The 17,015-nt window shown below is 56.8% G+C and overlaps 2 protein-coding genes and 3 long non-coding RNA genes across 40 annotated transcripts in view; 1 reads left to right on the top strand and 4 right to left on the bottom strand.

Annotated features, from left to right (window-relative positions):
* LOC108406982 (uncharacterized) overlaps nt 1–2,533 on the bottom strand; it is a 52,643-nt gene extending 50,110 nt beyond the window's left edge. For 17 of the 29 annotated variants that reach the window (XR_012127137.1, XR_012127134.1, XR_012127129.1 and 14 more), the window contains exon 1: nt 2,004–2,160. This is a non-coding gene — a long non-coding RNA (uncharacterized lncRNA). Of the gene's footprint in view, nt 1–988; nt 1,118–2,003 lie in introns of those variants that run through there. The other 12 variants (XR_012127128.1, XR_012127130.1, XR_012127151.1 and 9 more) reach the window with 5 other exon arrangements.
* STARD5 (StAR related lipid transfer domain containing 5) lies at nt 1,236–13,401 on the top strand. 2 transcript variants are annotated; one of them, XM_017676017.3, is made up of 6 exons: nt 1,236–1,455; nt 2,112–2,161; nt 2,527–2,659; nt 6,905–7,022; nt 7,884–7,977; nt 11,342–11,679. In XM_017676017.3, exons 1-6 carry the CDS (start codon nt 1,357–1,359, stop codon nt 11,376–11,378), a joined length of 531 nt encoding a protein of 176 aa, XP_017531506.1. In that variant the 5' UTR covers nt 1,236–1,356; the 3' UTR covers nt 11,379–11,679. The 2 variants fall into 2 exon arrangements, with proteins under 2 accessions (XP_017531506.1, XP_017531505.2); XM_017676016.3 differs by lacking the exon at nt 11,342–11,679 and adding an exon at nt 11,782–13,401 and having other exon boundaries at nt 1,242–1,455.
* Nucleotides 2,910–4,246, bottom strand: LOC118971554 (uncharacterized). Its single transcript, XR_005060056.2, has 3 exons — nt 4,146–4,246; nt 3,405–3,530; nt 2,910–3,037 (listed from the first exon to the last, which is right to left on the bottom strand). It is a non-coding gene; the product is annotated as an uncharacterized lncRNA (long non-coding RNA).
* Nucleotides 5,571–11,335, bottom strand: LOC118971555 (uncharacterized). Its single transcript, XR_012127154.1, has 3 exons — nt 10,947–11,335; nt 9,556–9,768; nt 5,571–5,702 (listed from the first exon to the last, which is right to left on the bottom strand). It is a non-coding gene; the product is annotated as an uncharacterized lncRNA (long non-coding RNA).
* A 2,453-nt stretch (nt 13,402–15,854) lies between the features above and the next one.
* The window catches only part of IL16 (interleukin 16), a 79,104-nt gene continuing 77,943 nt past the window's right edge, over nt 15,855–17,015 (bottom strand). For all 7 annotated transcript variants that reach the window (XM_037013540.2, XM_073227116.1, XM_037013544.2 and 4 more), the window contains one exon: nt 15,855–16,306. In XM_037013540.2, the coding sequence (XP_036869435.2) occupies nt 16,113–16,306 (194 nt within the window). In that variant the 3' untranslated portion in view covers nt 15,855–16,112. The remainder of the gene's footprint in view (nt 16,307–17,015) is intronic.

Below are 17,015 nucleotides of genomic sequence, written 5' to 3'. Positions count from 1 at the left end.
AAGTACATTGCTCTTAACTGGAATAGTCTACTCACATCTACTCGTATTTCTAGACTGGTACCCAGGCTCTATTGAGCATGTCCTGTCTCTTTCACGTCCCCTTTGTCTTCATCTGTGCCACATTATATTAATGGCTACATACTGTTTCACTAAGTGAATGTCCTGTCACTTCGTTTAGTCTATTGATAAACAGGTTGTTTCTAGTTGCAAGATCCACCTTATATATCTTTATACAGGAGTTAATGGGTCAATTTAAGTAAATTAAAATTTTAACATGTTGTTTTGCCCAGAAGGTTACACATATACCCGCTCACCCAGTGTGTAAAAACAATTATTCTCCATACACTCACCAACATAGGAATTAACAAATCTCTTCCTTTTTTGCTCATCAGATAGGTGTAAAATGTACCCCACTGTTTTAACTTGTAAGTCCCCAGCTAGGACGGACGTTCTGCATCTTTTCATACCTGTATTAGCCATGTTCATTTATTTTCTGCAAAGTGTCTGTTCCTATCTGTTCACACTCTGACTTGTTGGGTTGCTTGGAAATGCCTTAATAATTTGTAAGAGCAATTTAGTACATTAAGAAAACTGCTCTTTTGAAATATGTTCCAATTTTTTCCCTCAGATTATTATCTGACTTTTTGTATTTTCGATGTGCTTAACTTTGGAATGTGGTTGACTTTTCGTCTTTTCTCCACGCCTCCTAGGAATCTTCATGCACAGGTATTATTATTATACCTGCCCACCCCAAAGGCTCAGGTAGACTTTTGCAGACTGCGGTCCAAAGAGGTGCAGTGACTCGCCCCAAGCCGCACAGCGGACAGTGCGTGACACTGGGGCTACAACTGGGACGCCCTAATTCCCTGCCCAGGGCTTCTTTACAACCTGGCAGCCCACCACGCCGTCCAAAAAGGGTCTCCAAGTAGTCACTGTGTTTACACCATCTCCTTAAGCGTTAAACGAAGCGAAAAGCACACAAACAGACCTGTGCGTTGACCTTTCCTAATATCTAGCCGGTTATAGCGCAGGCTGGAGGAAGCCAGGCAGCCGCCGCCACCGCCCCGGGACGTGACGCACGTGCTCCCCAGGAAGGCGGAGCCGAAACCGCAGGACCTGCCAGTTTCCCTGCCAATCTGGGAAGGGGCGGAACCAGCCCGAAGGCTGGACCAATCCGGAAAGGGGGCGGTGCCCGCCCGACGGCCGGACCATTCCGGGGCGAGGGGTCCGGGGGCGGGGCCAGGGCCGCGCTCCTCGCTCCGGGCTCCGCCCCGCCTGGGCTTTCCCTGCTCGCGGTGGGATCGCTGCTCTGAGCAGCCTGCCCGCGACCCTACGGCTGCTCGCGGCTCGGACGCCATGGAGGCGGCGCGGGCCGCGCAGATGGGCGAGGCGGTGGCGGAGAAGGTGCTGCAGTACCGGCAAGACCAGTCTGGCTGGAAGATTTGCCGGGAAGGCGTGAGTGAGGAGTGGGCGGGAAGGGGTCGCAGGGCCTGGCTCCTGGGCCAGGGTCCTCGAAGACCCCAGGCTCCTTCTCTCCCCCTCGTTTCCTGCATTCCAACCCCCGGGTCTGGATTGAGGAGCAGATTCCACTGGGGGTTGTTTCCTTAAAAAGCACTGGGCCTGTTGTGCGCACAGTGACCCCAGGAGGTAAGTGACCCTTTCATTGCAGGGCCTGCCCAAGGTCACCTGGAAGGTAAATAGTGCCCAGGACGGGAGCCGAGATCCGCAGGCTCCAAGCCTTTATTCCTACCCCAGAGCCGAGCCCTGCCTTCGCGTTCCCGTAGGAATGGCTTTATCTGAAGCTTCTGATTTTTGACACATAGACCTAAGTTGCTGGAGGGAGCAGAATGCCTGGTGGCTTTCGAGGGGGTCTGAAAACCTCCCAGAGCTGCCCACTGCAGCCAGTTCAGCCCCCTGGGGCCCCCGCGCGCTCCTGTGGGGCAGCGCTGTCCGGGGCTAGTCCCTGCGCCGTTCACAGCGCCCGTATCACCGCGGACACTCACCTCTGTTGAGGCTCCCGACTTCTTGTCCACAGGACAGGGGGGTTGTGCCAGGTGATCTCCCACAGCCCTTCCAGCCCTAAAATTCTGCGATTCTGTGCCTTTTGACAGAACGGAGTTTCCGTTTGCTGGAGGCCATCTATGGAGTTTCCAGGGAAGCTGTAAGTGCACACCTTGTTCAAAGCTCGTCCGAGGGGTCCGAGGGGCCACTGCCTTCCTGATGTCTCTGTGGGTTTGCTTCCTAAGATGCTGATCAACCCTCACACCCTGGATTCGTCACCAGTTATTTTCCAGAAAAGCTTATGTTTTTAACTGAATCGTCTCCAGCACGCTATATTCTTGGGAATGCGTGCTGTCCATTTCTGCAGGCCTGGGGGGAGGTTGGCTGGTAAACGTCAGCCCCTCCTCTACCAGGTTGTCCTAGAGGGCGATGACAGACCTACAGGCGTGGCATCCAGGCCTCATGCAGCGTCCCAGGGTAAGCAGGTCTGATGCTGTGGAGTCACATTCCCTTTTCGTGCTCCAGGTACCGAGGGGAAGGCATCCTGAATGGGACCCCCGAGAATGTGTGGGACTGCGTAAAGCCTCTGGCTGGGACCCTGCGGGACAAGTGGGATGAGAATGTGACCAGTTTTGAAATCATACAAAGCATCACTGATGTAAGTCCCTTCCCGCTCTGTCATCCCTGTCCACTCGGGAGGGGCCGGTGACGCCTTTCGGCAAGGGGAGTGCCCTGAAGAGCCCCGTGCCCAGCACACACAGGCTGCCTGCTGCTGGCACCATGGGAGCCCAGCGTGCACTCAGTGTGACTCAGAGAAGTAGAGATGCCCCCAGCCGAGCAGAGGGGCCTCAGCAGCAGGTGGTGGGGCAGCATGGAATGAACACACTGAAGACACGAATGTGACCCACCAGCTCTAGGTTGAAATGCTACCCGGTGATGGGGCCATGGGTATGAATTGAGAGAATCTTGTCTGGTGAGTCAGGATTCTCCTCCAGCGGTGGGGCTGTGCCAGGCAGCAGCTTTGGGGTGAGTTTCTCTGTTGGCCAAATAAGTGTGACATCTAATAGTGCTACCCACAGACCTTTATCAACGATGGAAATGTCCTATAACTGTCCCGCACCATAGCCACTAGCCCCTTGTGTCCGCAGAGCATTTGAAAGGTACCTAGATTGAGGAGATGAGTTGCTAATTTTATTTAATTTTCATTACTCTCAGTGAAAATTTAGAAAGCCGCGTGGAGCTAGCGGCTGCTCTAGACAGTGCACCCTGATCTGGTTGTCCCTGCCCTGGGGTCCCCTCTGTAGCCCTAAGAGCCCACCGCGTTTTGATCAGGGAAGTTAAGAAGAAAAAAAAAGTCTTAGCCAAAACTAATACAAAAGTTGCCTTGGGGGAAGGTTGCCAACCTGTTTTGAATGGTGTCTTGATTGTGACATCTGTGAACGTGGCACATGCCTGGGCATTTATGTTGTTGGGAAACCCGAGCAATACTTATTTACTGGTCAATCAGTAGCACCCCAGTGTTCTTCACCCTGACCAAGAATCCACATTTCAGTCCATTCCCAGTTCATTAGCAACAGGAGTCTAGGCCATTGTTTCCTGAAGGGTGGGGCACACCCCCCGGGTACAAAAGGTGATATGAGGACCTTAACAGTCAAAGCTACAATTAATCACCCAGAGTGAGGGCAACTCAATTCTTTAATCCTCAGCTGCCGCGAGGGGAGTCTCAGGGTGGTGCTAACGTGCCCCTGCCTTCTGCTTTACAGGAGGAAACAGGCTGCTGGCCTCAGGCTCCAAATCAGAGAGAGAATCTAACGAACCCTTGAATATTTTTGCCTAAGTTTTAAAAAGTGAGCACATTCAGATAAAAATAGTAAGTGAACAACAGGATAGATGCTAACAAATAGCAAAAAATTGTGAAGCACGTATACAAATAATTATACACAAATGCTTCACTAGGAGGAAACACAGGTTGGTGCCTTTTCAAACATAATACAAATGTCATAACAGAATGATCGTATGTAGACTTTTGTTCTTGAAGGTGGAAGTGGCTGCATTTTCTCGGTGGGACGGGAGAGAGATGAAGGCCTGGGAAGTTCTAGGGGTCTCCCGGAGCTGCCGTAGTGATAACGGGGATAAGCACTTACCACATCCCTTTACACCCTGCTACACGCTCAGAGCCTTGTAAGGGCACCCCAGGAGGAAGGAGACAGGCCCACAGTGGGAAAGAGGTGCTCCCGGTTCACACAAGTAATCAGTGGCGTGGCCCGGCAGGCCGGATCTGGTGGGGGGCTCCAGACTCCAGGCTGCCAGCTCCTCGGTGACCCTGTGCCCTCACCGCACCCCCAGTCTGGGTCCCGCTGACGTGATCCCTCAGAGGCCCTGCGGTGATCTGTAAGGGTTCTGCAGGCCTGTGGGGAGGTTGGCTGGTAAATGTCTACCTCATTGTTCCTTTGCAAACACCCCACTTTCCGGAGCCTGCCAGGCCCACAGGCAGCTGGCACCCACTGTTCCTGCCTCCTGGGCCAGCCTGCCCGTGGGGCTTGGGGGGGATGCAGGGTCTGCCTCCTCTGCACACCCAGGTTCATCCCTGAGGGAGCATGCCTGCTTCTCTGGGATCATGCAACCAGGCTGAACAGATCCCCCCACCCCTGGCGCCCCTTCCTGAAGGCTGAGCCAGTGCCCACCCAAAGCAGCTGCCTCCTCCCCCTATACACCCCCTGACCCCAGAGTCCTCTAGTATAACAGTCTTCAAACTTCTCGCTTGCAAACCTCCAACAGACTTCTGAGAAATTAGACATCATTCCCACAAATCTAATCGACATTTAGTTGGCATCTAAAATTATCATCATAAATTGCAAAGTATGTCATTTTAGCATGTAGTAAATCTGGCAGTTTTGAACAGAACAGTGATATCATTCTTCTAGATGTATCTAAATAATAGTTTCTTCACCATTTTAGACATATTACATGAACAGATTTACCTCAAACAGCCAGAAATTCTTTTTGTTTCTTGAACTTGAATTTCTATTCCATGTAGCCCATCAAATCTTGTCCTCATGTATTCTTGAAAGTCATCATCCTGCATCATAAATATGTACATAAGTTGAAATTGTTTTTAAAAAGCTTGTCTCCTGTGACTATAAACCTATGTTAAAAAAATCTGGATTGAGATAGGATTATAATTTAGTAAAATAATATGATTGAATGACAAATGTTGATAAAGGACTATTAAACAAATGAAATACTTTACATCTCTCAGTGAGATGAATGAGAGGTCTTCTTTCTAATTTTATTTGTCTGTGAAAAGATACAACTTATTACTAGAAAGATACAGCCTTCAATAGCCATTAAGTGCAGGAAGGGGAAACACACACTATCGGTAAGCGTAGGTTTCCAAAGAGCAAGAGAAACATCTGACAGGTGGGAGGCTCCTTGTCATTCAGCAAAACAGTGAAAATGTGGGGAAAGGGCCCTTCCTTGCAGGCTGGCATTTATTGCGTGATGGTGATAAGTCTCAGATACTCCGTCTGGAGGTGGGCAGTAGCCGGCCGGCTGGACGAGACGCAGCTGCGCCACCAGCTGCTGTTCTGTGGTACATGCCGCCGCTGCCGCTGCCGCTGTCCTCTTCCTCTGGGTCTGCAGACACTGCTTCAGAACGATGCATTTTGCGGTAGTAATCAAGAGTGGAAACTGTGTAGTTACTAAAAAAAAAAAAGAAAACTTGTGTTCATCACTTCTGCCATTCCTACTACAAAATACCAGAATTCAGAAAAGGCCAGATCACCTTGTTTCTAACAGCAGGCTTTGGCCTTTAAAAAGAATGTACTTACAGGAGGGGAAAACACAAAATTCCCCCTCTGGTGTGTAAGGCCTGGGTTTCATTGAAATCAGCGCCCCGTGTGTCTCCTCTGGCACCCTGGGGGACGTTACACGCTGGGGCAGCGCCTCCCAGGAAGATTGCACGTGGGTGGTGGTGGGGGTGTTGTGCCTTTCAGGGGGAGAGGAGACCTTGGTGAGGCAGCAGCCTGTTCTCAGGCAGGTGATTTTAGGAGGAAGGACGCGTCACCTGAAGGTACATAGAGTCACTGGAAGCTGCTCCCAGGTGCTGTGGGGGAAGCTCTCAGGTGTCCCGAGCACCACAAGCCACCTGGAAGGCTTGTGCCCCAAGGACTAGCATGTCTCTGCAGGACACGTGGCACCCAAGTCTTAATGCCCAACAAGCAAGACAAAGGGGAAGAAAGACCTTCTCCAGTCCCTGCTTGCTGCCCCCCAGACATCTGCCAGGCATGTCCCAGCCTCCGTCCTCGGGCCTGAGCTGCACTTCCCCTTTGGGGCCCAGAGACAGGCATGGTGGGGTGAAGCAGGGCTGGGTTTGGGTGCTTGGCTGACAGAGTGGGGCAGTGGGCAGCCGGGACGTTCTGGATGGGGTGAGTTCCCACGGGTGGTGCGCACGGCCAAGCTTAGGAAGGAGCCAGCCCACTGCCTGGGGCACACATGAGGAGGCCCTGCTCTCAGGACCGGCCAGTGCAGGGCGGCCCTGAGAAAGGACTGGTGCCTGGCTGCACCCTCTCCCCAGCTCTGTTCAGATCCATCAGCATGAGCGTTATGGAGAGGGCCAGCATCTCTCCAGGCCTTGGCTTCCTCCTGTCAATGGGTTAATGGCTCCTGTGTCTCAGGTGTGAGGGACAACTGAGTGCTTGTCCAGCAAGGCCCCTACTGTGCACACAGGAACTCTTAGGATCTCCTGAGATGCAATCAGAGCAGCTCTGATCTAGGGCTAACCGGCCAAGGGCATCCCGTGTCACAGCCCTAGGTGTGACCGGATGGGGTGTTTCAGTGACACTTGGTGGGATGGGGCAGGCAGATGTCTGCCAGATGCACAAACCCCTCTTTGCTTTGACAGACATTGTGCATAAGCAGGACCACCACCCCGTCAGCCGCCATGAAGCTCATTTCTCCCCGAGACTTTGTGGACCTGGTGCTGGTCAGGAAGTACGAAGATGGGACCGTCAGCTCCAGTGGTGAGCGCCGGGGAGGGGCGGCCTCAGGATGCTGGGCTCTGTCTCCTCTGCGCCCCTGGCTCCCCCATCGCTGCTACTGGAAATCGGCAGGAACCGCACACACTGTGACTCCTCTGTGCGGGCCCCCCCTTGTCTGGTTTGAGGGATTCTGTGCCACGGAGTGTCTGCATGCTAGAAATTTTATTTTTAAGTTACAGCTTTGGCCAGCCCCCCTATTAATTCTTGCTGAGGCTTGTAGTCTGTGCCCTGTACATTTGGGCTACTTCTGGGCTTCAGAGAGCGTGAGTGTCCTGCCATCACTGAGCCACGGGAGTGCCTTCCTAGCGGAGCGCCTCCTCCTGGAAGCACAGCCACTGGGGTCCTCTGAGCCTTCCACACTGGGGGATTCTGGGTTTTGGAGGGCTACCTGCCCCTGTATCCCCAAGCTCTGCATTCTGAAATGTTCTTTTCCCTAAAATGCTAGTAGGCGTGGGGAAGCTGAGAATGGGAGTGCATGGGCGTGCATATGTGTCTTGGGTGTGTATGTGTGTGTGCATGAATGTATGTGGGTGTGCATGTGTGTGTGTGTATGTATGTAAACATGCATGGACTCATGTTCATGGATGTGTGTGCACATGAGTATGGGGGGTGCATGTGGTTGTGGGCATGTGAGTTTCTGCGCAGGAGCGTGAGAGTGTGAGTATGGGTGTGCATAGGGAAGGGTGGGGGAAGGGGTCTCCAGAGCAGTGGCAGGGTTCCCGTGCTGACTCTGGGGCTCCGGGTGATTGTGGCTCATGCTCTGGGTGCCCGGGAAGGTGCGTCAGCAGCAGGGCCCCGTGGTCTGAAGTTGTGATGCACTGACCCTCACACTCTGTCTTCCAGCTATCAGTGTGGAACACCCATCCTGTCCCCCGAAACCTGGCTACGTGAGAGGCTTTAACCATCCTTGCGGTTGCTTCTGTGAGCCTCTGCCAGGGTAAGGAGAGTGTCCGGGATTGCATGGCACGTCCAGACGTAACTGTGGCTTAACCGTGAGCGTCCTATTCAGTGGGCACGTTAATCACAATTTGGAATGATGAAAACGCCTTGTAGCTCTTTAGGCCTTGACGTTTCAAGCACTGTCCCCCCACATCAGGGACACAATCTGCCACGTACTAGGACCATGGGAAAGGATTGGGGAATACACTCATTCTTTTGGCTGTGGGACTCCCCCCTCCAGCCATACAAGGCGAGCTGGCAGATGTCATGGTCCCATCCAGCAGGTGAGAACACCCAGGACCAGGGAGGTTAAGTGCCCTGCCCAGGGTCAGAGGCCTAAGAGGTGGGCAGTGTGGGGCCTGAGGGCCAGTCTTCTCTTCTGCTCTTTGAGCTCTGTCCACCAGCCGGGAGCAGCTGGGCGGTCGCGTCCCCAGCCTGTCCACACAGTGCTTGTCCCTCCACAAGGAGGACACGGAGGGGCCTGGGCTAAAGGGCAGTGTGAGAGCATCCATGAGTCAGCCCTGGACTGAACCCAGTTCTGTCCCCATTTTCTCAGCGGGTATGGCCAGGTTTTTACCAGGAGCTTTCTGCAGTAATAACCTGAAGGTCACTGGTTCTTCCTGGGAAGCACCCAAGGTGACAGTGAAGGATTTGCACCTGAGGGAGTGGCCCAGTGTGACCCTTGGTCCCAGAACAGACACCAGGCAGGAAGTCTGGCTTCCACCACACAGTCCCTGGGGGAAGAGCCTGGTGCCAGAGATTTTACTAGAAACCCAAGTCCAGCACTTCCGTGTAATGCTTTTTGCTAAGCCAACTTTTCAAACATCTCATGGAAGACTTACTTTAAACATAGCAAAACTTTATGAGTTTGCACATAGCTTGGCTGCACCCGCCCCTCCGCCCCCCCCCGCCCTGCACAGACCCTGCACTGGGGGTTTTGGCCGTAGCTCCACTAGCTGAGCGCCCCCTCTGCCCCGGCTCCTTGCGCTGCCACCTGGCCGTCGGGCACCGCCCTCTCACCGTGCTGGGTCGTCGGGTGGAGAGGGGCCTTCAGAACGAGAGGCAGAGCCCGCCAGGGCCTGGCTGCCACGCCGTCTTCCCCTGGGGATGTGCGGCATGACGGCAGGCTCCTGCCCTGGGCCAGTGGGTCGGTGACTGCGTGGATCTCGCAGATGGCCTGGTTAGGGCTGGGAGGTGCCACAGAATCCAGAGAGGGAGAGGTCGGGATTAGCCACTGACTCGTCAACCCTCGCTGGCCTGACCGACAAGCATTTCATGTTCCCCGTCACACTTCCTGTGGGCGCCTGCTGCGTGCGCTCACCCGTGGGGCTGCGGGTCTGAAGCCTGTGTGATGAGGGTCCCCACCATCGTGTGGACACCTGTTTTAGGCACTGTGGGCCCTGCAGATGGCGATCATACGGACATCAGCAAGGACACAGCCCTCCTCTGAGTGCCAGGCACTGTTCTACACACTTTTATAAATCACCTCACTTTTACTCTTGTAACAACCCTAAGATGTGTTATTATCCCCATTTGTTAGATAGACACTAGGGCCCAGAGAAGTGCTGTGACTTACCCGAGCTCACACAGCCAGGGAGCAATAGAGCTGCAGTTTAAACCCAGGCGCCTGACTGCAGAATCCATGCTCGCGACCTGCACCTCAGTCCCTCAGACCAGAGGAAGGGCCGGTCCTGCAGCTGAGCGTCCAGCGGGCAGGGGAGACTGCAGAACCCATGCATAGGTCTCAGCTGCTCGGGGACGTCCACTCGTAACAGTCAGATGGTCAGCGCTGTGGAGACGACCCAAGCCAGGGAAAGAGGGAGTGAGACATCTGTGGGGCATCACCTCCCCAGCAGGGCATCAGAGCAAAGCACAATGTGGGGGCGCTCCTGGCAGAGGGGTGAGCAGCTCCAAGCCCCTGAGGCGGGAGCGGCTGTGGGGATGGGCATGGTGAGCCCATGGTGCAGGATCCAAGCGCTAAGACGCGGTCAGTGAGGGGGCAGGCGCCACTCCTTGGAGGGTCCCCGGCCGTGATGGGGACGGAGGATGCGGGTACTTTCTCCAAATGGGTGGGCGGGCAGCCAGTGGAGTTTTGAGCAGGACAGGCTCTGAGTTGGGTTTTCTGTGTGGTGGGGAGTCTAGGGGAATAGCCCCGAGGCAGGCAGTGGTGGCAGAGAGCAGAGTGGTGGCCGTGCAGGGGACAGGCTTCTCCAGGGCCCAGCGAGGCAGCATGGCCCTGGTGAGCGCGAGCCTGCACCCCACTCGGGTCTCATTGTGGGCGGTGGGCACCCTTTCCTATCCTGGCCTCCGGCTCCAGCTCTGGCACCTCTCTGAGCCTGCTCTGCCCACTCTGTGAAGGTCCCTGATGGTCACCAGCAAGAACCACGCAGCCACTCTCATAACCAGGGTCGCTTCGTCCCACACGGGCCATGTTTAACCTCCCACCGAGCTCGGTGCCCACCCTGGGGAAGCCCTGGTCGCCCAGTGAAACCTCCCCCTTCCTCACGTTCCCAGGCCAGAGAGGGCAGTGCCGAGAGAGCCCCCAAGGTCAGCTCTGTGCACAGGCGGCCTGCTGCCGTGTCCCCTGCGTCCCTCCCCGGGCCTCGGTTGCCCTGTCTGTGCACCTGGGAGGGCGACAGGTTCCAAAGGGCCTCCAGCTCTAAGCTGTGGTCCTCGTGATGGCAGGAGGCATTTGATGGGCAGCTGCAATGCTGTGTGGGGCTCCTGATGCCCTTGAAGACTCCATTCAAATAAAGTGCCTAGCAGCCCCCACAAAGCTGGCCTTTGTTGTCCTGGCCATTGGGAAGTTTGTGACGGGGAGGACCTCTTGTGCCCCATCCCCCCTCACATGTGCCCTTCGCTGAATCTGATTCTGGCTGGTGGGCCTCACCGCCCTCAGCCCTGAGCTGCTAGGCTGGGGACGGGGCCCTGCCTGCGGACATCCAGCCCAGGGTCCCAGCCGTGTACCTTCTCCCCCTCCCTCCGGGCTCCTGCCGCCACCTGGCCAGAGTCCCCCCGTCACAGGCCCAGCTAGGCGGTCGGCTCTCTGAAGCAGCCGTTCTCACATCCTCGGTCCAGGGCTCCGTCACATCCCTAGTCAGTGTCCAGGGCATCGGAGGGCTTCTTGTTCATATGGACTGTGTCTGTCAGTGTCTGCGATACCTGAAATTAATACTGAGACATTTAGAAATACTTATTTTAAAATAAAAATAATACATTTATTTCATATTAACATAAATATGTTTATGAATAATAATAATTATCAAAAAAAAAAGCTCCAGTACAAAGAGCGGCCTGGTTTTGCATTTTTTGCAAATCTGTTGAATGTCAGGCCTAACGGAAGCCCATGTCCACTTCTGCAGCCAGTCTGTTGTGACGTCACACACCGTTCCCTCGTAGAGAATGAAAAGAAGGTCGATCACGTCTCTGCGCTGTTACGAGTGCTGCTTTGACCTCGCAGACCCCTTTGAGGGTATCGGGAACCCGGGGTTCCCGGCACATGCGGAGAACATGGCCCTGCGTGGGCTGGGGGCCACACCCGCGTCTCTGTTCCCCCGGGGCCGGTGCAGAGTGGGTTCTCCAAAGGCCTGGGCCAGTGCCTTGGGGTGCAGGGAATGCGTGACCTTCCTGGGCAGGAGGCAGGGACTCCACCCAGCCCGACAGCCCCGGGGGATTGCAGAAGGCCAGGCAGCCCAAGGCCAGCAGGTACAGAGGGTGCACGGCCTCTCTCTCCGGGGCGCTCACCTGTCCGAGGCCTGGCCCAGCCCTGTGCCTGCGCCCTAACTCGCCACTGCTTTCACAGGGCGCCCGGCCAGACCCGGCTCGTCACCTTCTTCCAGACAGACCTCAGCGGGCTCCTCCCGCAGAGCGTGGTGGACTCCTTCTTCCCCCGCAGCATGGCCGTGTTCTACGCCAACCTGCAGAGGGCAGTGACGACGTTCTGGCACTGACCTTCCCGCTGCTGGCCAAGAACTCCATGAGCTGATGTGGAGGTCCAGGCGTTGGGACACTGGAGGGCCTGGGAGGCCCCGAGGGCCAGTCTCACCCTTTGGAATCTGCTGGTGGGCAGCTGGCCTCCACAAAGGCCAACCAGGGTACCTGCTCTCACTGTACACACACCTGCCCCACATGGGACCCCACCCTCGGCAGATACACACCTGCCCCACACGGGACCCCACCCTCGGTGCGCACACACCTGCCCACACGGGACCCCACCCTCGGCAGATACACACCTGCCCCACACGGGACCCCACCCTCGGTGCACACACACCTGCCCCACACGGGACCCCACCCTCGGTGCGCACACACCTGCCCCACACGGGACCCCACCCTCGGTGCGCACACACCTGCCCACACGGGACCCCACCCTCGGTGCGCACACACCTGCCCACACGGGACCCCACCCTCGGCGGATACACACCTGCCCACACGGGACCTCACCCTTGGCGCGCACACACCTGCCCCACACGGGACCCCACCCTCGGTGCGCACACACCTGCCCCACACGGGACCCCACCCTCGGTGCACACACACCTGCCCCACATGGGACCCCACCCTCGGTGCGCACACACCTGCCCCACATGGGACCCCACCCTCGGCAGATACACACCTGCCCACACGGGACCCCACCCTCGGTGCGCACATACCTGCCCACACGGGACCCCACCCTCGGTGGATACACACCTGCCCCACATGGGACCCCACCCTCGGTGGATACACACCTGCCCCACACGGGACCCCACCCGTGGCGGATACACACCTGCCCCACATGAGACCCCACCCTCGACGCGCACACACCTGCCCACATGGGACCCCACCCTCGGTGCGCACACACCTGCTCCACACGGGACCCCACCCTCGGTGCGCACACACCTGCTCCACACGGGACCCCACCCTCGGCGGATACACACCTGCCCCACATGGGACCCCACCCTCGGCGCGCACACACCTGCTCCACACGGGACCCCACCCGTGGCAGATACACACCTGCCCCACATGAGACCCCACCCTCGGCGCGCACACACCTGCCCACATGGGACCCCACCCTCGGTGCGCACACACCTGCCCCACACGGTACCCCACCCTCAGCGGATACACACCTACCCAGCACAGGGGGGCCCCAGGCCTCCAGGTCCCCATACCCAGCCCCTGCCCTGTGATAAACACCGATCCCTCTTCCATGCCAGTTATTATAAAGATCACATTGTTTGTCAAAAAGAATCCCCATGGACACTGAACACCAGGCTCTGCTGCCTTTTGAGCATCTAGAACCCTCCCCAAGCTGTGCCACAGACCCACATCTATATTTTTCTGGTAACATTTCACAGTATTTCCCTCTTAACATGATGTCAACTTGGAAAATATTTTTAAAAATGAGATAAGCATTAAGGAAGAATACTTTAAACATTCCTGTTGCATCTCCCATTCGGATCGGTTGTTTTTTTCTTCCTGTTTTGACTTTCATGTCCCTGGCCAAACCAGGCAGTTTGAATCTGCCCCAGGCCAAGCCCGCAGCCTCGGGGGAGAGAACTCTTGGAACTGATTCTGAGCTGCATGTGGAGCTTTAAATTCAGAGAACCTTCTCTGCCTGGGGCATCTACCTTTTCCCCTCTTGTTGTGGAGGCTGGGGCAGGGGTCCTCTGGACTCCAGGCCCTGGTCACCCCCACGCTGCTGCCAGCAGGCAGGATGGAAGAGCAGGTCCCCCTCCAGTGGCACTGGCTGGGATCCCCCCTCTAGGCTCTGCAGTAAGATTGCAAAACCCTGCCTGGGCTCTGCCCACCCCGTACATCCATCAACTAGCCCTGCCACCTGGGAGAGGTCTTGGAAGTCCCAGCACTCCCCTCTCCTAGGTCAGGACCATGCCGTCCTGTGTGGAATTCTGTCCACGTCCATCACCCTCATCTGCGTCCCACCACCTTTCTGGTAAGGATGGGTCCTCATGGGTCTGACCGGTGTCCCTCCTGCTGCAGTTACTCAGGTTCCTAATGTCTGCAGGAAATTCCCAGAGTACCTCAATCTTCACTCCTCCAAGTGGAAAACATTGCCCCACGTCCCAGGAACTTCCTTTTCCGCCTTGAGCCCCAGAGCACCTTCTGACGTGCCCAGGTCTGAGCAAGCTTTGCAGTATGAATGCTCAGAGTTAGGAGTTCAAAAGGCCCTTCTTTCTGTTCCAGTGCAACTAACGGTCCCATGGGTGTGGCACCAAGATTGTCCAGCTCACCCCCTCTTCTCATCAAGAAATCTTCATCGGACTCTTCCATTTATTTAGATTGCTTTCATTCCTTAAGTGCTCAGCAGGTCCCCACTTTGTGCCGGGCACTGTTCTATGACATCTCCTCATGAGCCAGTTCCCCAGGCCCAGCCAGCTCCGAGCCCACCAGCTCAGGAGCACCCCGGAAGGTGGCAACCTCACGAGATGAGGCCGCTGCGCTCCCCTCCAGCAGGGGGACTGCCAGCTCCGGGGCCACGTCCTGCTGGGGCCGTCTGATGCTCTGTCCTCTGGCACTGGCTATGCTGGTCTGAATACCGGACCAGGACAGGACACGCATCTGATCCGGTCCCTGCCACTTAGAGGTTAGGCTCTCGGACAGCCAAGCTTCCTCTGTTTTGACTTCTCATCTTTAAAAGAAATTGCAGGGACATAAATGCAAACCCGGTGTAGCCTGCTTCTTACCAGTCAGTGCAAATGAGAGGATGTAGGAACCAGGGAAGGGCTCCCGGGAGACGCCCTTGGGTGGCAGATCCATTTCCATGGAGAGTTTGTGATGAATGGGGCCGTTGTTTACCTGGCATTGTTCACTCTGCCTGTTGTCAGCTCTGCAAAAGCTGATTGAGGAGACCGGGCCTCACGCGCAATCCCCCTGCCTCAGGACGCTCAAATGGACGAACCTTTCGTTTTAGGACCTTCTTGCTGGTTCCTGGTTCCCCTCACCTGGGCATGGAACCTAGGCACTGGCAGTGTCCTCAGGGGCCCCTGGGAGACAGGAGGAGGTACCCGGAAGGCCTCAGACAAACCTCACATGCTCACTCGGTTTGCCTGGTCGCCCAAGAAGGCTTCCTCCGTGTCCCAGGCCCGTGGCCAGCACTGCTCATCCGTGCCACCGCCTGTAGCCCCGATGGAAAGCCATCCCCCGTCCCCGGGCTGGTCCACATTCATCTGCTGCTTGCTGAGAGATCAGAACCAGTCTGGCTATGGGAAAACATCAGTGTGCACACGGGGGAGGCTGGGGTGAGGTGTGCCCTCTGACTCACCACGGCCCGGCCTCAGGCAGGCACTCTGTGCCATCCTGGGAGTGCGTGTTGAACTGAGTCACACCCTTCACTTCAGCGTTCCTGCTAAATCTAAAGAGCTGGTACATACAGTATTTCAAAGTTCTTGTCAGTATCTCAGGCTTGACATCATTCGGAACGGGACGCACAAGGCCACAGGCAGGATGCCAACTAATCTAAGCCCCTTGTTTCCCAAAGCAACCCGTGCCGTGTCTCCCTTCTGTTCAGCTGCACCCGCCCAGATGCCACCCAGGGGGACCGAGCTGTCACCTAAGGAAGCCAGGCTGCACGGGGGATGCGGCTCCCGCCTGGCCCTCGCCCTCTGGGGACACTTGTGGTTGTGAGGAAGCCCAAGGCGCAGGACGAGGCCACCTGGAGTGGCCAGGTCCCCAGCCACCAGCCAGTGTAGGCCGCCATTTGTGTGAGCAACGGCCCTTCATGCCGTCCCAGCCCCCGGCCTTGGAGGGACTCCAGCTGACACCGAGCACAGCGGGAGGAGCTCAGCTGTCCAGGCCACCCGCACTGCGGGGTCACGAGCAGAACACCTGCTGCCGTGGTGGTTGGGTCCCTGCGCAGCCACAGAAGACCTGCAGGCAGGACCCAGATCCCGTAACAAACGGTCACAGATCCACTTTATTTACAGCACCACAGTGTCACCCTTCAGCTCTCTCTGTGCATAGTCCAGTCTGCACCGGCCGCCCAGCGTGACTGCCCTTGCCGCTGGGACAACTCTCTTGCTGGGCAGTGTCCCAGGAGGTCTGGACCCAGGCAGCAGCCCCGGGAAGCACACCGTGCTGTCCCCGCTCTGGGCGGAGGGTTGGCAGTGACCCTGAGCTCAGCGGTTGTTAGGAGGCGCGCACTGCCTAGCAGTCTCCGGCCGCCGCCGGCCCCTCGGCCTGGGGGCTCTTCCTCCTGACGACAATCGTCACGGGTCCATCAGGCAAAGCCTTGATGACGTTCCAGGCTTCAAACCGGGTGAGGCCCTGCACGGCAGTGCCAGCCAAGCACAGGATTTCGTCTCCTGGCTGGACCGTCTCGCTCTGTTCTGAGGCTGCCCCTGAGACGAGGAAGAAGAAGAGAGTGGGGTCCATGGGCAACGGGCAGCAAGGAAAGTGACCTCCCCCTGGTCTCTGAGAAGCCAGGGCAGCCCGGAAGGAGCAGGCTGCCCGACCCCCAGGAGCCGGTCGGGGGTTCAAAAATGAGATGTCTCCTGACACGGTGCTTGGAGGTGATCACCAGCCTCCGGTTCTCCGCTGCCCCTGGGAGGGGCTTCCGGGCAGCTCCAGGCCGGGTCTAGGGGACTCTGGGGAACCACATCCTCTTCACAGCCTCCTCGGATACACCCGGCATCCCTCCCCTTCACGGCACACGTGGCCCTTAGCGGCCTGGAGAAGCCCCTGGGCCCAGAGAGGGGGGCGTATTCACCTACGGCTCTCACACTCCTGGGGCCGCATATGGAAAGTGCTGTCTCACTGGTTGAAAGAAAACTTCCCATCCATTTGACACAATGACATGCACATATATTGAAGAGGAGCTAAAGATGACAGCAATGGTGACAACCGGGGCGTGCCGGCCGGCGGTGTGCCTACAGCGTGGTGCCGTCACCCGCGTTCATGGCGGTGGTCCCTTGAGGTATGTGCACGCGAGGGAGCCGAGGATTCGGGCGACATACACGGCAGAGGTGCTAAGGGGGCGCCTGCGCTCGAGCCCAGGGTCCACGTCCCCTGGTACCACCTCCCCCTGCAGCTAGAGGCACATCCCGTGTG

This window comes from Manis javanica, chromosome 18 (genome assembly GCF_040802235.1).
Source record: "Manis javanica isolate MJ-LG chromosome 18, MJ_LKY, whole genome shotgun sequence".
NCBI classification, from domain to species: domain Eukaryota; kingdom Metazoa; phylum Chordata; class Mammalia; order Pholidota; family Manidae; genus Manis; species Manis javanica.
The sequence above is the reverse complement of the archived record's forward strand: the minus strand, read 5'-3'. Positions and strand labels throughout refer to the sequence as shown.